General features: G+C 37.4%; 1 protein-coding gene across 1 annotated transcript in view; it reads right to left on the bottom strand.

The window, feature by feature from the left end:
• Positions 1–23,828, bottom strand: part of IL23R (interleukin 23 receptor) — a 65,947-nt gene that overhangs the window by 14,770 nt on the left and 27,349 nt on the right. Inside the window, exons 4-6 of the mRNA XM_082421426.1 lie at positions 20,071–20,231; positions 15,866–16,011; positions 10,169–10,325 (exon numbers count right to left, since the gene is read on the bottom strand). Coding sequence (XP_082277552.1) covers positions 10,169–10,325; positions 15,866–16,011; positions 20,071–20,231 — 464 coding nt within the window. The remainder of the gene's footprint in view (positions 1–10,168; positions 10,326–15,865; positions 16,012–20,070; positions 20,232–23,828) is intronic.

Here is a 23,828-nt window from a genome sequence, read left to right on the forward strand (position 1 = left end):
ATATATGCTGTACCTATATCCACTCTTTTTAGATTTCCTTCCCATTTAGGTCACCATAGATCATTGAGTAGAGTTCCCTGTGCTATACAGTAGGTTCTCATTAGTTACCTGTTTTATACGTGGTAGTGTATATATGTCAATGACAAAATTTTTAAGCGAAGGACTGAAATGAAGCCATATAGACTATTATCTTCATGACATACTGCCACCAAGTGTCTAGGTCATTTCTTCTTAAATCATACTTAATATTTTTCATTATAAAAGCAGTAACTATAGTAGGAGAAAATAATTTTAATACGAAAAATAAAAGAGAGAGGGAAAAAAACTCTAATACATCCCCTTAATCCACCTGCCATGACTGAAAAACATTGTTTATATCAACACTAATCATCAGTGTATTGCCTAAAATGCTAGAAAAAATCTCATGGTATTTTCGTTATTTATTTAATATCTGTGGTGTTATGTCTGTAAAGAGACAGTTTTGTCCCTGCAGTGGAATATTAAATTATGCTTTATTACTCTCACAGCATATATTTGAGTATACTCAGAAACCCCAAATCATCTCTAATTTGGTAAGAATTTTTATATAACTTATACACACTGACATTGGACACTAGAGTTAGTCTTAACAGAAGACAGTATGTTTATAGGGAGTTTAGAATGGTTTTAAAAAAAGATGTAGTTTCTTGTTTTTGGACAAAACTATAAGCATAACTACATTCTTTGGCCTACCAAATACCAGCTTAATTTAATCAAATCCACTCAGAAGGAATTAGTTTTAGTAATAATGTATTCCATCTGTTTCTTAGGGATAATGTCAAATCAGTCTCCTCAGCCTTTCCCTCTACGTCTACCATGGGGCAAAGTGTGTTTTGTTATTCTTTTAAAGTGATGATTTATCGAGTACTAATTATGTTCCAGATACTGTACTAGACTTTACATGCTTTCTCTCATTTAATCCTTACAACATCCCAATCAGGTAGATAGTACTATTGTCCTCATTTTATGGATGAGGAAACAAAGGCATAAAAAGGGTAAATGACTTGTCCAAAGTCACCTAGGTAGAGGTCCAAGAGTGAAAATTCCTACCTGGTTCTGGCATGTAATTTGTGCTGGTCACTGGCTCCATTAATTAATAATCTCACTTTTGTAGCAGGATGGCTCCAGGTGGGGTAGCTGAGTCAGCCTTGCAAGCAGTGCTCCCATGCTGAGACTTAGCCATTGCTCCCTGGAGGCTGGGCAGTGTGTTGGAGCTGCCTGGCCTTGTAGGGCTCGGAACCCACCACAATGGACGATGGTTGGGCTAACCCATTGAGCACTGATTCTCAGACTCTTCCAGCCTAGAGTTATCTTCTTCTGAACACCAACTATTTCCCTTTTATACAAGCAATACATGCTAATTGTAGGATGCTTGAAAAGTATAGAAGAGTATGAAAAAGAAAATACAATTTTACATTTGTTCACAAACTAGAAACAATCATTTTTTTGCATTTGTTAACAGTCTTTTGTGTATATCTGTACCCTAGCTGAGATCATGCTCTTTACTAAATACTGTGTCTGGGATTTTAAAATTTAATATTATATCATGAACATTTTAAAATTTTATTAAAAATTGTTCAGAATCATCATACTAATGGCAATTTAATATTTCATGATGTTTGTACTCTGTTTATTCAATCATCCCCCATTGAGAAAGTGTATAGCTTGGTGATTTCAAACACCAGCTTTGGATTCAGATGAGACTTAGTTCAAATCCCGGCTCTACCACTTGGAGTTGCTAGACCCTGGGCAAGTTGCTTAACTGCTTTGTGACTCAGTATCTTCATTTGTAGAATTGGATAATAACAATGCTTCATTCATCAGGTTTGATGAGATAGTTCATACAAAGCGCTTAGTACCATGCCTTATACAAATTAAAAACTTAATAAGCGTTAGCTATGGCTATGATTGGACTTTCAGATTGTTACCAAATTCTTACTTTTATAATTAGCTTTTAAATAAATATCATTGTACATAAGACTCCTTTCCATAGCTCTGCTTATTTCCTAAGGCTAGATTTCTATAAGTGGAATTACTGGGCCAAAGGGTATGGGTATTTATAAGGCTCCTTTGTTTATTTTTGTCCTTGCCAGTCGTGGTGTCAGAGCCACACTAATCAAGGCCTGCATCTTAGAGGTTTGACCAGAGCTGACACAGGGACCTTTCTAGACCTTTCTCTTTCAGAAGTTTCTAGATATTTAAGAAAGAGGAGCCATATTAAAGGTGTGTTTTTCAAGTTAGTGAAGGTTTTTTTTCTATCTTGTTTTTCTTAAAACACAAACATCTCCTTTTGATTTCTTTCTTTCTAGTCTCCTTCTTCTAATAATCTCAGCTATTCACAGCATTTACATGCTATCTCGCTAGGCCAGTTTAGCTCTATGGTTGGAATTCAATATTATTGGGCCAAGGGTGAAGATTTGACCCCAGTCCATGTCAGATGGCAAAGCAAAAGACAGTGGCCAGACCTATCAAATAGGCACCAGAAGCCCAGGGCAGAGAAAACAATACATCAGAACAAACTCTTTACCACACCTCGAAAAACAAGTCAAACGATGAATCATTTCATGAGTTACCATGTTATCCTTGTATATTAATGATAGGAGGTCGTGCCTAGGCATATTCAAGTGACCGTCTTCATGCTTATATTCCTAGGCTGTAAGTACTTGGTACATAGAGAGTAAAGAAGGTAAGAAATATGTATATGGCAATCATATTGTTAAAGAGAAAGAATAAGAGAAGGAAAAGGTAAAAAGCAGCAGCCACCTAGACATTTTCTTGAGTGACATGGACCACACAGAGGTGAGGGTCTGATGTCAAAGTGTAGCAAAATTCTATGTGCAAGAATGGGCAGCTTCCAAGTTTTACCCAGTGGTTTAGGATTCTTCAAAGGTGCAACCTTGCTGTCAAGCCAGCATGTACCTGTTCCTGAGTCTGAACAGTCTAGTGGACATTTGCCATTTTTCAGTTGCCCAGCAGCAGGACTTACTCTGTGGACATCCTAGGGTAGGTAGGAGGCCAGTAGGGCTTCCCACTGTGGTAGCCTCAATGGAGTAGAGACTCCCTCTCCCCACAGCCAGCAAGTAGCTGCAAGCAGATGACCTAAGCCTAGCTCATCAGATGCCCTCTTCCCCACCTCGCACAGGACACACAGCTCCAGGAAATCGCTTAGAATCCAATATGAGTGCAGCAGCTATATCCAGGGTCTGGTAACAGCAGCACCAGTGGAGTGTCCAGAGCACAGGGCAGGCAGTGGCAGTGACCACAGTGCCAGCTGCAGTTCTCACCAGATTCTTCCTAGGCTGCGATTTTGGCTGTGGTTCTAGTTCCTGCAGTCCCTTGGATCCTGCTCGTGATCATTTTGCCAGCCTTTCTACCACTTTCCAGCTGTCTTTCCCATAATTCCCTTCCTGCTTAAGAGAACCAGATTTTCTTTTGCTTGCACCTAATCGCAGTGAAAAACTGTGTAGTTGGTAAAAATTGCAATTGTTGGTAGTGGGTGGTTAGGTGAGGAGACATGGTAGGACAATAATGACCCCACAAAGATGGCCATGCTCTAATCCCTGGAATTTGTGTAATAGATTACCTTATATGGCAAAAGGGACTTGAGATGGAGAGATGATCCTAAATTACAGGGACAAAATTTCAAGGGTCTTTATAAGAAGGAGGCAGAAGGGTCAGAGAAAGAGATTGGCAGATGCTATACTTCTGGCTTTGAAGATGAAAAATGAGGCTGCAAGCCAAGAAATGCAGGCAGCCTCTAGAGTCTGGAAAGCACACTGAAACTGACTCTCTCCTAGAGCTTCTGGAAGGAACACAGTCCTGCCAATGCCTTGGTTTTGGCCCAGTGATATTTATTTTGGATTTCTCACCTCCATAACTGCTAGATAATACCTTTGTATTGTTTTAAGTTACTGAATTTATGCTAACATTTTACAGAAGCAATAGGAAACTAATACAGGAGATTGTTACTTCCTCATGAAAAAGCATAATCTTTATTCTCTATTATCGGATTGCAAACCTCAGAGAAATTGTGAAACTCTTATGAATTGCTTTCTATTCTACAAAACCCTGGTGGTTTATTAGGGACAGGACCCAAAGATTAAATAAATCCAGATGAAGGGTCTAAAATGATTAGTATTTCAAGGAACATTGTGTATATGTTTAACAACCACAAATCTACAAATTTATAATCCATCTCAATATGAATGAATCAGAAATCTCTAATTACAAATGACAGAATTTTTGCAAGAGTACATTCTGTGGGCCACTCCTAATTTGCATTATATTTAATACCACCTATATTTGGTTCCATTGATATAACATTTGTTTTAGTGGCTAAAAAGCCACTAATAGTCCTGGAAGATTAGTGAGAATCTTTGAGTCACTGGTAATGCAACAACAAACAGTATTTTGTGAGAACAAAGTATGATGTGGTTTAATATCTTGCTTATACTTGCCTTCCTCTGGAGAATTGTCAAAAAAAAAAAGAAGAATATGATTTCTCTGGGAAACTTTTCTACTGCAAGTTGTAATTCAAGCAAGTTAGTCATTATGAAATGTGACTGCCCTTCCCTCAGGCTTCTGACTTGTCTTTAAAGGGATTATAGAGCCTCTACCTTTTCTTCATTAAAAAGGGATCTGTATTACAATGCAGAATGGAAAAACATTCCTGCCAGGAAGACCTCTTCTCACATTGGTAGTAGGGAATTCATGTTCACATTTTCAGTGTTGGTTTTTTATGCTGACAAACCATCTTCTCCCCTTTGGGGCTCTTTCTGTACTGCTTAAAGACCCCAGGAATTTTTACAGTGACTATCCAGGTTGGTGGTCTAGAAGCTGCCATTTCAGCAGCCCTGGAGGTCTTCAGAGCCTCTGCTGAAACCTCACACCCAGAGGCAGGGGAGGGTGTAGGCAGAGGGGGTAATGTGGGACGTGATGGTTTACTGGAGCCTCGGTCCTGCATCCCCTGCTTCTTGGGATCCTGGGCTGCCAAGAGAGTTGGGGTGCCCAGTGACTGAGGAAGCAGTGGGCGGGAGGAAAAGGAGTAGAGAGGGAACCAGACAGTACTAGAGAGAGTGGCCTGAGACTGTCATGTACCCACCCTTTTCTGGCCCCCAGAACCACTCTTACCAAGGCAATGGCTTGGGCACTCTGTTCTCCCCCTTTCTGTCCACATTTCCTACCCACACCCTTCATGACACTTCTCCCTCTTAAAGGGTGTGTCCAACTTCCAGAATACTGGTTTTTACACTTCACTGCAGAAGTATCACTAGACTAGAGGCTGAGGAATTTGTATTTTAAACTAGTACCAAGCATTTCTAATGTAGGTGGTCCACAGACCCCACTCTGAGAAGCATTGCTTTCAAGACATTTTCCTGAGCCAGGGCCAGCTGGAAAAACACGCTATGCATTTCCCTGTGGTGCCTTGTCTTGGGCAAGGTCACCTTTCCCATCTATACTTTGTCCTCATCTCAGACTGCACTGTCCTATCCCAAGGTTTCTATTGTTTCATTCTCATCACTTTAACCCAAACGTGCTTCCACATCTTGTATTCATTGCCAAAGTAGAAATAGTTGATAGCATCTTACAGTTCCCTCTTCTCTCATTTATTTGCATTTCATAATAAGCATTACATTAAATGAAGTTATGTTGGCATATTAGCTAATGTGTAGAGGAGAATATGGTTAGGTGGCCCAGGGGAGGTTGACATGGCACCCTCCTAGCTCTCTTAGGAAGGAGACCAGCAGAGCTACAGGGTGAGTGCTGGAATCCTACAGCCTGAGCTCTGCCCTGGCCCTACCATTTCCCAGCTTTATAATGTTCAGCCAACTGCTTAACCTCCCTGAGCCTCATCTCTTCATCTGCACAGTTGGAATAACAGTTTTATAGGGCTGCAGTGATGAGTAAAATCCTTATCGCGGTGCCCAACACACAATAAGCATCCAGTAAATGTTAGCTATATTATTTATTATCCTGAAGTCACCTGGATGCAATCACTGAATTAGCCTCTTGTTACTATACCAGTATAGAAAAATGTGAGTCTCTAATCTAGAGAAATTTCTCCTATGTGATTGTTAAAGCCCAAGAGTAAGTAATCAACTAAGGTTGATTTTTTTTTTTTCTTTTTTAGTACAGGAGTCCCCCCTTATCCAACATTTTGCTTTCCTTGGTTTGTTACCTTGGTCAACTGGGTCCAAAAATATTAAATGGAAAATTCCAGAAATAATTCTTAAGTTTTAAATTGCGCACCATTCTGAGTAGTGTGATGAAATCTCACGTTGTCCAGCTCTGTCCCACCCCAGATGGGAATCATCCATGGATCTGGCCTGTTAGTCACTTAGTAGCTATCTTGGTTATCAGAACACCGTCTTGGTTATCATGGTGCTTGTGTTCAAGTGACCCTTATTTTACATGATAATGGCCCAAAGTACAAGTGCAGTGATGCTGGCAATTTGGATATGCCAAAGAGAAGCCCTAAAGTGCTCCCTTTAAGTGAAAAGATGCAAGTTCTCGACTTATTAAGGAAGGAAAAATAATCCTATGCTGAGGTTGCTAACTTGTATGGTAAGAATGAATCTTCTATCCTTGAAATTGTGAAGAGAGAAAAAGAAATTTGTGCTAGTTTTGCTGTCATACCTGAAACTGGGAAAGTTACAGCTATAGAGTGTGATAAGTGCTTAGTTAAGATGCAAAAGGCATTAAATTTCCATAAGATATTTTGAAAGAGAGAGACTATGTTCACATAGCTTTTACTATAGTATATTGTTATAGTTGTTCTATTTTATTACTAGCTATTGTTGTTAATCTCTTGCTGTGCCTAATATAGAAATTAAACTTTATCATAAGTGTGTAGGTACTGGAAAAAAAACATAGCATATATAAGGTTCAATACTATCCGTGGTTTCAGGCACCCACTGGGGGGCTTGGAATATATCTCCCACCTGTAAGGGGGGACTACTGTGTAAGGCTTTGTTTTCCATTGAAGTCTAAATACTCTAAGGAAGGAAAAGGTAACACGTCATTTAACCCTTATTATAATTGAGTTCCTTTGGTTTCTTTTGGAGACCAGGTTTTTAAAGACCAAGGAAAGGCACTATCCAGAGGGAAAGTGATACAGAAGAATGCTAGGGGCCTGCAGGAAAAGCCATACCTACTTCATGATTTGTCCTGCTGTGCCATCTGGGCATAATTTTGAAAACACATTGTTTCAGGATGAATCAATTTAGTGATACACATATGAGAATTTTAGAGAACAAAAACAGGAAATTCCTGCATAGAGGGTGAAGTATTGCCTGGGCTGTGTTTCTTCATAAATAAATAAACCTTAATTACTGGGAAAGTTTAGCCAAAAAACCCCATTATTAAACAAGTTGGTTATGAAACAATTCAAACTTCAGTTGTGAGGTTTGATTCTTACTGCTTGTATTTCTATATTTATAATGTTATATACTTTTTATTATACTTTTTATTGGCTGTCTTCTCTAGAATTAAGGGATCTTTGTCTCCTTTGCTCACTGAGGTTCTGCAAGTACCTAGCAAGTGCCTGGTGCATGGTAGAGGATACATGAATACTTCATGAACAACTTAAATGAATTGCTGTCTTTTCATGGATACCTTTTTAAAAAGAAATTGATATTAAAGATTTACTGAAAAGCAGTTTGGCAACTTGCATCAAACATCTTAAAATGTGCTTAACTCTTGATCCAAAAAGACCTAAAGACATAAGGAGAGTTCATATACAAAGCTATTCAAAGAAGTTTATTGATAACGGAAAAAATGCAATAACCTAGATATTGTTTAAATAGAGAAATGATTAAATGGTACTATATCCATAAACTGGAATGCACCCATTAATAGGTCTTTAAATTCAACAAGGTAGATTAAGTAAGAAAGTCAGGATATAAAACAGTACATATACCACAGCATCAACCATTTAAAAAATATGTGCATAGGAAAAAACTAGTATTAAATCCATTAAAATGTAAACAACACATTTCTAGGTTGCATATTACAACAGACTTGTATTGCTTTTACAAATAGAAAAAAAGAGATAAGTTTTTGAAAAGATTTAATACTAGCACTTTCGCTAACACACTTTCCCTGTTTCTTCTTCAATGTGTCTTAGAAAGGAATTTGTACCAAGAGAATAGTTTATGGTTCCTCTTAGCTAACATGTTAAACATGGATAGATGCAAGTTTTCAGGGCTATTTCATCTTAACTGGCATTTTTGCCTCTTAAGTGGTTTTTTTCCCCCTTAGAAAACAAAGACTTTACGTTTAGAATTGTTGCGGGGTAGCTGATGTTCCTGTTTCTTCTATGTGAGGTTTACGGCCTTTACTTTTAAAGGAGAACATTTGTGGTCCTATACAGTAGTCCCTTGGTATCTATGGGGGATTAGTTCCAGGACCCCTCCCCCCGCGGATACAAAAATCTGAGGAAGCTCGAGTCCCTTAATTAAAATGGAGTAGTATTTTCCCATAACCTATGCACATCCTTCCGTATACTTTAAATCATCTCTAGATTATTTATAATGCCCAGTACAATGTAAATGCTATGTAAATAGTTGTAAATACAATGTAAATGCTATGTAAATAGTTGCTGGTGTGAGGCAAATTCAAGCTTTGCTTTTGGAACTTTCCAGACTTTTTTTCCCCAAATATTTTCTATCTATGGTTGGTTGAATCTGTGGATGTGGAACCCATGAATATGGAGAGCTGACTGTACTTAACCTATAGGATATTTTAGTAAGCTGTTCCTCCACTTTGATGTATAGTTGCCTTGAACAACACAGAGGTTGGGGTGCTGACCCTCCACACAGCCAAAAATCCCCGTATAATTTATAGTTGGCCCTCAGTAGTCTTGGTTCCACTGCATTCCAGTTTTGCACCCATGGATTCAACCAACCACAGATTGTGTAGTACTGTAGCATTTATTGAAAAAAATCTGTGTATAAGTGAATCTGCAGAGTTCAAACCCATGTTGTTAAAGGGTCAACTGTAATTGGTTAAAGAAAGAAATTGATGAGATTACTGAGGGCTGGTGGTGAGTTAGAAAACTCGTGTTCTCCTTTAACTGCTGTTTACCCACTAGCAATGAAGCAAATCATGCTTCAGTTTCCTCATTTGTAAAATGATGCCAATTATACTACCAAATATGACTAATGTAAAGGTCAAACAAGCTTATATATAGTAGTACTTTGTGAGTGGTAAGTAAATGTTAATTATCAATTTGAATAATCTTGCTAAACAATTCTAGATTTCATTAAAATAGATTATCAACTAAATTCTGACTATTCTAAAATGGCATCTAAAGTCCTAAGAATTATAACAATATCAACTTAAAACAGAATACCTTAAATTAAAAAATTACTTTAAAAAAAGAGAACTGATAACCAGTATTGTAAATTATTCGCTTAATAATGTGTTTCTGAGATTTTGGCAGTAGGGGGCACCAAAAGAACTTATTAGCTTGTCTGGCTCTTGGCACCTTCTACTTATTTGGTGTCCATCAATATTTATAATGTATGTCAAAGTGTTTTGAAAACATAAAACACAATTCCAAGATGTATTATAGTAAGAACGATATTAACAATGCTGTGATTACAATTAAGTACTTCAGTTCTGAAAAAAAATTTTTTAATCTAGTGTATAAGCTACCTACAGTAGGGAGACATCTTCAGGATAATGGGGCCACTATGGAGTATTATGAAAATTACTATAGATTCATTTTATTATTTGCTTACAATTGAGTCTATTTGGCTAAGATTTTATTGAACGACATGTAAATGACTAGAAAATTAGACGAATAATATTAAGAGCAGGAAAATACCTAAAGGTAATAGCTCAGCTAGATTTTATTGAGAAGAGAATTACGTAATCCCATGCATACTAAACAAGCACCCCCAGGTGGTTTTTATTGGTTTTTATGCCCTGGAATGTTTGAGAACCATTACATAAATTGTAGTCAGCCTTAACAAAATCAAAGGAAAATGACGATTTAAATGTTATCACCTGCCCTAGAATAGTTTTGTCGATTTTGATAGAAATTAAGGAGAAAAAAATATATACTTAGAAAAGAGACAGAAGTCAAAAGAGAAGCCTAAGAGATTAAATATGTAAATACACTCACCTATTTCAGGAGTTTTATGAAAAAAGGGTGAACTCCAGGACTGCCAGTACCTTTTAGCTTTTTCTTGACATCTTACTTGAAATACGTACTTAGTGTTTGGCTGCAAGTAGAATTCTGACTGTTGCACGTATGTAAAATTGGTGTCAAATTCTTTAACCTAAAATGGATGAATAACCATAGTGAAATACCATAAAGAAATGATGCAGTGTGCTTTTAAAACAATTATTCCATTTAGCAGAAATGTATGGACACTTACTATGTTCCAGGACCCTGGGAAAACAGAGAGGAATAGGCTACTTTGTATAAAAGATGGCCAAAGATAATCAAATACATGTTATTTAACCTTAAAAGTGAAATACATGTTGCTTAGTGTTTGACAACTCTTTCAAGCTTTTAAATATCAAGAAATTCCAAAATGTAATATCGTCTTAATTTTGGAACAGCTGATTTTAATAGGGTGGGAGAAAGGGGGACATAATAGCAATTGTTTGAATTCAGTCGTTCTTCCCTCCTCTCTCTCTCTCTCTCTCTCTCTGCAGTTGCATATTTAGATCAATAGTTCTTCCTGAATGATGAAATAATTTCACTTGTGAATGATGACTTTTGGAAGCAATTACCTACAAACTAAGCTGTTAAATTGGTCCTTATTGCAGATCTATGCATTCTACAAGGATATATCTATCCTTTCTCATGTATATATGGGAAAACAAAACAAAACATTTAAGACTGTTGAAACGTGAAAATCCAATGGAAGATAAGCAAGAAAATAGCTGAAGGATAAACTTAAAAATCATTTTTCTGGGACTACAACCTGCTATAAAATATAATGAAAAAGGACCCCCAGACAAGCTGGTTCAGATGGGAGAGAAAAACCAAGGCATTTACACAGCGCCTTAGTGTGTTGTAATAGTGGATCTACTGAAAAAAGTGAAGCACAATTGAAACGTAAACATAAAAAAAAGTCTAGAAATGCACTTATTCAGCAACTGGGAGAAAACAGTTACCATGAAAGAGAAAGTTAAAACTATCACGATTAAAACACACACACACACACACACACACACACACACACACACACAAAACAAGGTATACATGTCATTTAGAGATTCTAATGTTTTTTGTTTTTTTTTTAAAGGTCAAGTTTTGTTTTTTTTTTTAATTTATTTATTTATGGCTGTGTTGTGTCTTCGTTTCTGTGCGAGGGCTTTCTCTAGTTGTGGCAAGCGGGGGCCACTCTTTATCACGGTGCGCGGGCCTCTCACTATTGTGGCCTCTCTTGTTGCGGAGCACAGGCTCCAGACGCGCAGGCTCAGTAATTGTGGCTCACGGGCCCAGTTGCTCTGCGGCATGTAGGATCTTCCCAGACCAGGGCTCGAACCCGTGTCCCCTGCATCGGCAGGCAGATTCTCAACCACTGCACCACCAGGGAAGCCCTAGAGATTCTAATGTTAAAACCCAGTCTTAACATAAATCTTTAAAACTTGCAATGCATTGAAAATGTAAAAATCATAAAAATATCTGTTTTGGGCTATCACGTTTCCTGAAAGATATCATTCAGAGTTTCCGTAAGCCACATTTCTACCCACGGCCCTTGAAATTTTCTGCTCTTCTAAATATGACTGAAGGCCCCTAGAGTCTACTGGGATCCAGGAGAGATTTTATTAGTGCCAAAAGTTTGACTTCCATATGCACCCTGCTTCATATGAGCTTCTTTTGGAGAGGAGTTGCTGTTCTCCAATATGTCTCTTGCCATTATGTTTATAGCTAAGTCCTCTAAGAAGAGATATACCCTAAAGTACAGCCAGAATTCTAAAATAGAAAGAAGAATTTTATGGTACTGTTAACAGTTGTTTCTACTAAGAGGCCAACCAGGTGCCTGCTTAGGGCCTTGCAAGCTGAATATGGTACCTTCAAAATGACACTTTCAGAGGCTACAATGGACATTGAGAGAGCTGGACCTAACTGTGTTCCTATGCAGAGGGTATGACCTCAAGGGCCAGAAATATAGCTTTATTTTTATAGCAGCTGCTTTCTTTTTAGAGCCTCAATTCTGAAGGCGTGAGGCCTGGAAACTTAATCGCCATCATTTTGAGGTACCTCTTTTCTTAGGGTTACACCTAAATTTCTGGGAGCACCCTTGGGTGAAGGGGAGAATCTCAACCTATTCAGAGTTCTATAATCCCACCTTCCTCTGACTCCCAACCTGGGGCATGGCCCAGAATGAGGGGTCCTTCTCAGTAACCACCCAAGTCTAAACTCTTTTTGTTCTCCCCCCTTACCAACCTCTTCTCCTCACCCATTTCCCCCTGTCTCTGCTCAGGAATCTTTATCTAGTGTTTGGTGTGAGAGGGAAGGGGGATGGGGATTGAGAAACCCAGTCATGACTAATCACATGTTCTTACAAGTCTTCTGTCCTATACTAGCATTGACACTTTTGAAATGCAAAGGCCAAGGATTTGAACCTTGGCTATCTGCCTGCTGTTCTAGTAGCCATTCCAGGAAAAAAATGAATGCTTGGTTTTGTGCAGCCCATGAGCTAAGAAGAGTTTTTACATTTTTTAAATGGTTGAAAGAAAATCCAAAGAAGACTATTTCAATGATGCATGGAAATGATCTAAAATTCAAATTTCAGTGTCCAAAAGTAAAATTTTACTGGAACACAACAATGTCCATTCATTTACAAATTGTCTATGGCTGCTTTCATGCTACAAATGCAGAGTTGAATAGTTGGGACAGAGATCTTATGGCCTGCAAAGCCTAAATTGTTTACTATTTGGCCCTTGAATAAAATGTTTGCCAATACCCTGGTCTAGCTTAATCAGAGACTCGAGTCACTGTTAATCCATTCACTTGAACTTCTAGTCAAGATTTCCCTACTTTACTATCACTGCTATTGGCACCATTAAAGGCAAATAGTAATAATACTAATAGCTAATGTGTCAAAATATTATCTGTGGGAACCAGACATTATAAATATCAATGGAAATACAAAAATGATTATGGAAATGTCCTGTCTTCCAGGGCCTCATAGTTTAAGGATGGAAAATACACGTGTAAACAGGTAAATACATACAACATGGCAAATGTTCCTGAGATAAGGTACACAGAAGTGGGCAAAGATGCCAGGGAGGTAGGGAGACAGTCCATGAAGATAACTAACAAGTAGATATTCTCCCCATGGTGTCAGCCTTGCAGGTTCACGGGAAGGACTGGCTGATACCTCGTAATCTATATGCAGCTTAGCTAAAAACAGCTGAAAACACCCTCAATGCACTGATTTTGATTTTCAGGTGGGCATCCTTGGCTCGACCACACCTGCTGCATGGCTCTCCTGGAGGTTAAGACGAAGCGGAACAGTAACAGCCAGCATTTACTGAACATTAACTCTATTCCAGGCTCTGGGCTAGCTTCTTCCATCATTTGATCATCCCCCAAACCATATGAGGTAGGTGCTTATCTTATCCCTCTTTTAGGTGTGGTAATAATGAGGCCCAGAGAAGCTAGGGAACTTGCCCAAGGCTGCACAACCAGAAAGTGGCAGAGCAAGGCTTTGAACTCTAGAGCCTATGTGCCGAGCCACAAGGCTTTCTGCATAGCTGTCTGCCGCTTTGAAGTAAAGAGCTTCCCTCCATCAGTTATCTGATGCAGGCAGAGCTGAGGTGGAAGAGCAAATCGGTAGTCCTTTGTGTCTGCCCACTCTTCCTGACTCTCGCTTCCTGTCTCCTTACAAGGAGGTAAAGACAACATTTTATGCATGATCCAGATGAAACTGATGGGTAACAAATGTAAAAAACAAAGCATCATTCTGGCTGTTACCAGCTGGACTTGGGTCATCTGTGTGAGTAATTACATTTGGAGGAATCATGGTAAAAGGGATAGGATACAGATTTTGAATTGAAACTGGTTCCTTCATTTTCCAAACATTTTTGGGGTGCCCAAAGTGATGCAGGGTCTGTAAGAGGCACTAAGTTACTAACGCTGTAAGCTTGGAGAACCTGGCTTAAGCTTTTTTCAAGCCCTATGTCCTCATTTCGATGATGGATCTGATACTACCTATCACAAAAGATTGTGATGAAGATGAAATGAGGTAACAAATATTCTTTCACCTCCTTCATTTGCCTGCTTCTGATAAAGAGAAGGTTTTGAAAAGGGAGCTCAGATTTACCTCTGAGTTACCAAGTCTCACAGTGGCATACGTAGCACCGCCAAGGGGAGCAGAGAACAAGAATTTCAACAAGAAAACAGTTGGTTTCTGAAAATCTATTCAGAGATACTGATACTGTAACTCCTTTCTATTTTCTAAACATTCTTATAGCTTATTACTTCCTCCTAATTATGCCAAATAAAGAAATTTCATGTTCTCAATATCATCCTATGACCCTGACACTACCCAGGTGTCTTATTAGAGTAAAGCCTCATCCACTCAAAATCTAGGATGAGAGTTTCATTTGGGTTGTTTTCAAATTTACCTAAATTCCACATATGCAGAAGATTGTCTGTGAAGTTTTTAATCTTGCTTGTCCTAGGCTTCAAGCATGGGGTTGCTGTGCACACAAATGCCGCAGTTATTTAGTCAATGAGTCCAGCAGGATCTTCATTTGGTTACTGACCAAATGTTGCAGAACATGGACTTGCATCCAAGTGTAATCTAAACAACTAAAAGGTCACATTTCTCATGTACATTAACAAAGGTAAATAAACAACTTGGCATCGGGGATTTCTTTTTAAAGAGCAGTCTTTAGAGCATGTCATGAAATCAGTATAGTTTTACCCTCATTTTCTTGACACTCTTTAAACATATTGTACTACAGCAAAGCCTGTATCGTTCATGTTCAGAATGATGAAGACTTTGGAGCCATGCTAATCACCAGAGAATAAATACATATCATTTCACTTAACTCTCTGAAAACTGGTAAATTCATACATGACACATAACTATTAATTAAGCAAAGCCATAAACTCCATTCCATAATTATTTTGACTAAATGGCAGTTTATTGTACTTAAAAATAATAAAATGGCATTTGTTTTCAAATACACTAAAATTGGTACTTTTTCTTCAGTCAGGCTAGTGTTACCCTGTAGTTCAAATTAGTGAGTTTTTATTATAATGTTCACAGGTGCTGTCATGTGATGTGATTTTATTAATGAACCTTGTACCTATGCCTCTCCTAAGACGCTTGCTAACTTATCATTGGTATTTAAGGATGGTTAGTTTGCCTAGACATTCACTTTTTACCTTATGCTCATCTAAGACTAATATAGTAACAAATTTTACATTTTGGATTGAACATTTTTCATTTAAAAAGAGACACCCATGAATCTGAAGCTTTTTGAACAGATTTTATTTCCCCGGATGGCTGTTAAATTTCAGCATAGAATACTTACATTTTATATTCATAATCACTGATCTAAATCTCACCCTAAGAGACAGTGAATTACAAGGAGCTAAACAGATGAATCTGTCCTAGTTGGACATTTGTCTATTTAGCAGTTTACAAAAGGCAAGAGACCTTTTCAGGAAACACCTCTCTATTTGGAAGCATCATTATTAAAAGTAGAGTGGTTTGAATATTACATGACCAATCAGATAAAAACATGTAAAATAGATCATTATACATCCACTGTGGTCACTTGACTATTGGCTGGCTTTTCTTTCACTCACTTACATGCAAAAGAATAGTGAAAGTTAGCTTACGTTCCAAGTTTGGTTTGTTGCAGCCTTGTATCTCATTTCACAGGAAACCTTTTCAATTGATGTTTGACTATTCCAGTGGATTACGGTTTTGGGCACTGTAGTATTTATATCCTCAGCCCTGGAAATAATGGATGCAGAAGGTATCACTAAAGAAAAACAAAAACAGAAATCCAGCAGCTTAAAACTTGCCTAGGGAGAAATCAATATTTTTTCATCAATATTTAGACATGTTAAAACTCAAAGTACCAAAAAAAAAACAAAACTCATGATCTAATTAACATGAAATTTTTCTTGTTTTCTAATCTATTATGTAGGAGAAAACTGCTGTTCTTAAGTAAAATTCTATTCCACCCATTCTCCATTTCTGTTAAATGGAGCTCTGTCTTGTCCTTTCCCACCTCATAGTCCCCTGTATTCTGAACTAATGAAATTCTGAAGCCTGGCCTATTAACAAAAGAATGTGAAAAGGAGGTAAAGAAGATATCTCTTCTTTCCCGCATCTGTTTAGGGAGAAATGATGTTTTGCAACCTAAATTTAGTTCAGAGTATCTAATTTGGTAAGATGTAAAATTAAGATCGTTCACAATAATATTTTTATTCTCTTGTGTCATAGGGAAACTTGTATGAATATTTATATCTATTGCTAACTTGTTTTGTTATCTATTAAAATAAATCTGTACTTGAAAGTATGATTTGAACAAGGAGTCTTACAAGACTCTAAGACTTTGCAAATTATTGCTGTGTTCTGTGATTATGATTTTCAAAAGGAAACTGAAATTCTGATTGGTCATCTTACTAGTTATTTTTTGTACTAGGTGTAATGGTGTAACTGGAAGCTCTGTATTTCTAAACTGCGTAAATTCTTGTAAATTTGTTCTGTCTGGACAGAATAAAATCATGGGCACTTCCCATTTCTCCTATATGCATAGTAGAACAGTGAAAACCTATAACTTTGTTAGACGTATTATTTAACAAAGAACTCAAGAACCTGTATGTGTGTTTTTAGAGGCCATTATTACAGCTTAATATTCTCTATGAATTAGTTTCCTTTTTGTTTATTCTAAGTTTATAAAGTATTCTTTGGGAAATTTGTTTTATTTTCAATGAATAATATTATCTAAAATTATGTGCACAGATATATGATTTATAGAAAAATATAAAAATTAAAGATTTGCTTTCTAGTAGCACTGACCTAAAATAAAATCCTTGGGCTAAACCCAGTATAGAACGTAAGTAGTAGTAGCAGGATTAATCTAATTAAAGAGCTTACCATACTGAAGTTTTATCATCTGAATTCCATAGGTGGTTTCCTTTTGCTAGTTTAAGCTTCTTGTAATGAGAATCAGAATTCAGAGATTTCTAGAGTCAGGGAAGTGGATCTCCAGGGCTCTGAAACCACTTGGGACCATTTAAGCACCCTCAAGGCTACAAATTACCTACCCCCTCCTGTCTCCCACCTCTGAGTGTGACCTGCCACAGACGTAACAGCACAAGCATTCCGAGACCCTTTTGCAGAAAGAAATATTCTGGGGAGGAAGCAAAAGTCTGCTTAGTCCTATGAGAAATGCGGATAGAACAGTAAGTCTGGTTTAAGATAGAGTCTTAGCACAGAGCAGATCAATGCAATAGAGATCTGACGGTTTAGGTTTGAATGAGCTTATATTTTTCAAATAAAAACATGTTATGTAATATGCACTTGAACATTAGTTTGTTACACAAGACTCAGAATGTTGAATTTTTGCTCTCATTGCTTTGGTTTCATACATTCCCATTAGATCTTACATTTTTTTTAAAAGCCGTCAATTCCATCGTAGATGCCATATCTTTAGTTTCCACTTATGTTGAAATAAAGAACCATATTGTAGTTCTTTGGTATCTTTCTAACAGCATGTATTTACTTATAATTATTCAGTGGGGAGAACTAATGTTCAAAATGGCAGCCAGAAGGCACTGCATTTTCCGTATTGAAACTTCTCTATAAGAGAAGTTTAAGCATTCCTCTCACATGTCATTTTGGCAGTGTTACTGCACTATTAATTCAGCCCTGCCTTTCAGCATATCTTCCTAACTTAATTAAAGACCAATCCCGTAGCCGTTATGTGGAAATTGCTCCCAGGAGAGTCCTCTGTCTTCAGTTTCATAGAACAGTTCATATATCTAACTTGCAATGTCTTATTCTTAAAGTGCCACAAATGAATATAGTTCATCCGTTAATAACCTAGGGGTTCTATTGGGAGTAGCCTCCTACACTGTCAACCTGTGCTTTTCAACCTGAGTTTCTAAGAGTCCATCTTGGGATACTGAGAAAGGAGGAGGAGGAGGAGGTGGAGTAACTCTAAACAAGAGGCTCCCTGGTTCAGTGTGAAAAGCAGATTTGGAGGTGACAGCCAGATGAGATTTTCCCTTTATGGGAGGTGGGGTGGTGGTTAACTACAGCAAGTCGGCAAGTCTGAGATGAAATCTGGCTCTCCTCCTTACTAGCTATGTGCTTTGAGCAAATTATTTTATCTCTTTCTTCGTCTATAAAATGGGCACAGTGGTACCATGCATGATTGTTTTCAGAATTAAATGTGATTTGCATGTTAATTGTCTGGAACACTATAGGTGTTCAATAAATGGATGCAATGACACTAAGATCATAATAAGATAACAATGGTAATAATAGCATTAATACTAATAGTAATAATCTAATTCCTAAAAATGATACTGCCAAAATGATACTGAACACGATAGCCTTTAAACATCATTAGTCCATTGAGGGGAACCTGTTTTTAAGATAAGGGCATGTTATGGCTATATCCTACCTCAAAATGTAAACTTACAAAAATGTGGAGAACTATAACTCCAAGAATATACAGCACAATGGAGTTACTATTCATCACCGTAGTCAGCAGTGCTTGTTTTCAAAGCCAATATTCATAGCATAAGGACAGATTTTTAGACCAATCTTATTAGTTGAGATATTAGTTCCAATAGAAGACCCCAGTAGTCCCCAGAGGATACCCGTGTTGTGCCCCAAGAGGTGTCACATCCCCTAGAACGTTAATCAGCAGGAAAGTTGTCAGACACATTGCAGTGTGCTTTTAAATAAAGACTGAAGATAAGAGTTGAGGATACTAGAACTAGAGGCTTCCTAGCTCTGCAAACTCAACTTCTAATGCCACCTAGCCTTGGTTTCCTCATGTATAAATTATAATCTCTTCTACAAAATAGGACTGTTGTGAGGGTTAAATAAGATAATGTATGTAAAAGCAGTTAGCACTGAAGAAAGTGTGCCATAAATGTTAGCTACTGAAATCAACTTTAATAATAAAAACAGGAATAATTGGCACTAGAATCTCCAAAGAGAAGGTGATTCACACTTGGTGCTCTTTGGTTGAACTCTGGCTTTAGGACTAGGATATAGTTGTAAAAGGCTCAAGGGCAATCACTTTTTGGAAGTTATCTTAAGGAAAAAAACAACTACTATGCAAAAATTCAGCCAAAAGGTTGTCCATGACAGTGTAGTTTATGATGGTGAAAAATTGGGAACAGTAATAAGGGACTAATTAAAGATATTAATTAAAAATAAGATTATAGATTAAATTAATAGAAATATGTATTCTATATTATTATTTTTTTAAAAGGCAAGTTCTAAAATACCTGAAGCAAAACACATTAACTTTTGTTGAATCTGGCTGGTGTACATAGAGATGTCTACATAATTCTCCACAATTTTCTATGTTTTTTGTAGAACTTTTCAAACAAAATCAAATAAAAACATAACTTCCAAAATAGCATGTACAGTAGAATGCTTTAGTATGCTGTACTTCTCACAACATAAGATTCATCACACTTTATTATAATCCTTATTTCTTTCCCTCTTCCCTGGTAGATTGCAAGATATTTAGGACAGGAGGTATCTTCCTTGTCTATCTCATTCTCCCTAGCCCTTAGAACAATGGTTAAACATAAGAAGTCCTTAGTAAATATTGTGAAAAGACATACCCCATGTAGAAATAAGACTGAAAGAATATACAACACAATGGCAGCCTTACTTATCTTTGGCTTGTCTCAGGCAGTGGCTTATGGGTAATTCTTGTTTTCTGTATCATGATCTTCAGGAACTTTAGGGAAATTCTTTTCAGATCTCAACTTCATTTGATTAGGTCAGAACAAATTAGTTGTTTATTTGTAAAGCCATTACAGAATTTCTTATTCTTTACCTATATCGTCCAGGTGAATTTGCACTTGTTTTGACTTCTCCGTGCCCAGTACATTTGAAGCTTGGACCCAAACCAAATACTTCTTGCCACCTTGCAATGAATCAGTGGAGATGTTAATATAACTTGAAGTGAGATACTCTTGCTCTTCTTCTGTCTCTAAACTTAAAAAAAAAGATTATGATCACCAGTTATGTTGGTTTGAATGAATTATTCCTCAATTTTTTTGATGCTATCTTTTTAGCTTGCTTTCAGAAGGCAACCTTTTACTTAAAAATGAATCAGAATTGGTTTCACTTTTAGAATTTTTTAAAACAAAGTCAAGACCATCCAGGGCCACAGTATGATTTTCATGGGCCCTAAGCACTTTTGCCTTCATAGACCCCTTCTTCCATTAACATAAAAAAGTTTAAAAACAAAAAAAAAAAAGAAAAAAAAAAAGTTTATATGTGTGTAGGTATGTTTATGTTTATTTATATATATATATATATACACACACACACACACACACATATATATTCATATAGATTATGTTTCACAACTGCTGATATAAAAGCAACTATATTAATATCACATATTAAACCATTTTCTTTGACCTAATGGTTCATTTTTTCCTGTGATTTTAAATGCAATTAAACATCTTGTAGACTCCTGAAAGTATGGCGAGCCCTGGGTACTGTGCCTACTGTACCTCTTTGGGAAGGGCAGCTGTGGACATGGCTTGAACTAAATGAGCTCCCTCTGAGAAGGAGCATTGCACAGGGGTTCCATGCGAGGGCTTTGTAATAAGGAATGCTAACTTCATGGTAAATAAGTATTCAAATGTGAAAATAAGAGAATGGCAACTATGTGTAAGTAGTAAGTAGGGCATCTTTGAATATTTTCCAGTTAGAGAAAACCACATACATGTTGTTAATTGGTTTGTGGCTAATTCTTTTATCACACGTATTGAGACCACAAGTCAAAATGGAAATGTATTCTCAAACCGACATTAACCATAGCTACTAGGTAATTTAATTCTTCTTTTAAAGTCTATCCCTCATATCAGCACCTAGACCACAACGCACTATACTAGATGAAGAATCTAATTGTAATGACTGACTATATACTTTAGGACAATTTTTGCGTACAACTGTATGTTACAAAGTTTTTTAAATTTCTTACTTCTATTTCTTTTTTTCTTGTGCTAATTAATACATAACAGATTATTTGTTGAAGGGAGTCAGCATGATTTATATTTTTCTGAAGTTTCCATTCCACCTAATCCTAGTTGTAGTTAATAGATTTTTAATAAACACTGCTGATTTGTGGTGATAATGGTGAACAGTATTTTTTAATTTAATCATTCATTCAACAAATATTTATTTAACACCCACTATATTCCAAGCACTACTTTAGACACTGGGGCTACCACAGTGAACAAAACATGTAAAGTCCCAACCTTTGTGGAGCACACATTCTGGTGGAAACAAATACATATATAATATGTCTTGTGGTGATAAACATTCAGAAGAGAAAAGAAAGGGGTTAGGAAATGCTAGGAGTAGGTGTGGGGGTATTTTTTTTTTTTTTTTTTTTTTAAGGGAGATTGGGAAGACCTATCTGAGCATCTGAGAAGGTAACACTAGAGCAGTAAAGAATCAGGTCTTGTGGCTCTTTGGAGGAAGAGCATTCTAGGTGATATGCAAAGGCCCTGAGGCAGGACCTTGCCTATCCTGTTCAAGAACAGTAAGGAGGTCATTGAGGCTTGGTAGACTGAGGGATGGAAAGGGATGAAATGATATCAGAGAGTCCTAGAGGAGGGGGAGATTTAGAAGGCATTGTAAGGTCACATAAGGCGATGGAAGGGTGCTGCCTTTGATCTCTGAGTGAAATGGGAGATCTTGAGCAGAGGAGTGACATCTGATGTGCATGTGAAAAGGATTACTCTGACTACTTGTGAATAATAGACTGTAGCAGGGCAAAGGTGAAGGCTAGAGTACCAGTTTACTAATGCAGGTGAGAGATGATATGTCTTGGACCAGGCAGTGAGAAGTCAGTTTTTAAAAGACAGATCCAATAGATTTTGCTGATCAGTTGAATGGGGGGCGTGTTAGAGAGGAATCCAGGAGGACTGCAATGATTGTAACCTGAATACTGCAAAGGATGGTGTTACCACTTACTGAGATAGGGAATGCGAGTCTGGGGAAAGGAAACTGGGTATTTGGTTTTGAAAGTGTTAGCTTGAAAATACCTTTTGGACATCTAAGAGGAAATATTGAGTAAGATGTTAGATAAATGATGGCTGCACTTCAGGAGAGATATCTGGACTGGAGATATAGATTAGGGAGTTTTACACCATAAATTTGGATGAGATCTTTTAGGTAATGAGTGTAGATAGAGATAATAAGAGGTCCTAGGATAGAGCTCTGGGTCACCATTACTTTACTGGAATAAAGGGGAATTGGCAAAAGAGACTGAGAAAAAGCATCCAGGAAGGTAGGAGGAGAACCAAAAGGGAGTGCTGTCCTGGAAGCCAAATGAAGGAAGTAAAAAGCTAAGTTAAATGCTCCTGAGAGTAAATCCTCTTATAAGGAGGGTGGGACTGAGAATAAACCATTGCATCTGGCAATGGGGAAGTCATTAGTGACACTGTTAAGACCTGGAGGTGGAGGGCAAAATCTTGACTAGATTAAAGAGATGATGAAAAGAGAGGAAGTAGAGGCAGAAAGTACAAACAACTCTTTTGAGGAGTTTGCCATAGAAGGAGCAGAGAAATAGATTAGTGGAAGGCAAGGACCAAGGGAGGGTTGTATTTTCAAGAGAGCAGATACTACAGCATCTTTGAAAGCTGATGAGGAGATCCAGTAAAGATAGAAAAGGTGATGATACAGAAGAAAGAGAGGAGTATTGTTGGAGCAATGTCCTCTAGTAGGCAGGCAGGGTAAGATCTAGTACACAGTGGAGAGCTGGCATCAGGGCAATGGTAGTTCATCCACAGTACTAGAAGGGAAGACCATGTATGTGGGTACAGATGTCAGTGTGTCAGCAGATGAGGGAGGCTGTGGTATTTCTCATTACTCCTATTTTCTCAATGAAATAGAAAGCAGGTCATCAATAGAGTGAAGAAGGGGAGAAGATGTTGGAGACCAGAGATGAGAGAAAGAGTAATGAAATAATTACCTGGTTAGTGGGGGAGTGACTTGGCCAGTGAAGTGCAGTAGGACTACTGGGTGGCTACCTGGGTCCAGTTGAGGTGAGTGGTCATGAATATAAAGTAATATCAGTCAGTAAGTTTGTGTTTGTCCCCAGCCACAATTAGCTCTCCAAGCACTGGTGCAGAATCAGTGAGGAGATGGATTTTAACATATGAACTGGTTATTGAACTCAGTAGAAATATAACATCACAGCCTCAAATATATTTGGAGTTATATCTAAGAACTCTGGTTATAATGAATATGCATATGGAGAGGAAGATGTGGCAAAAACAAGCAGGCCTTGTGAACTGGAAGAGTAGGCAATTGTTTTTAGGGGTCTCATTAAAACTAAAAGACCCTATTGGTCTTTCATAGTACCTGAAAATTCTACCGTTGGTGCTGTTCTAAACAGTTTATAAACTTGTCATGCACAGACATGTTGCGTATTTTAAAAAATTTTCTAGCATTTAACATAGTTCCAAGAAGACATGAAATACTAAATAAATATTTGTTAAATTGACTTGAATAAAATAGAATGAAGGGCCATCATGCACTTATTTTCATTCAACAAGTTATTTATTGAGT

This window comes from Balaenoptera physalus, assembly GCF_965194825.1.
Source record: "Balaenoptera physalus genome assembly, chromosome: 1".
Taxonomy (NCBI): Eukaryota; Metazoa; Chordata; class Mammalia; order Artiodactyla; family Balaenopteridae; genus Balaenoptera; species Balaenoptera physalus.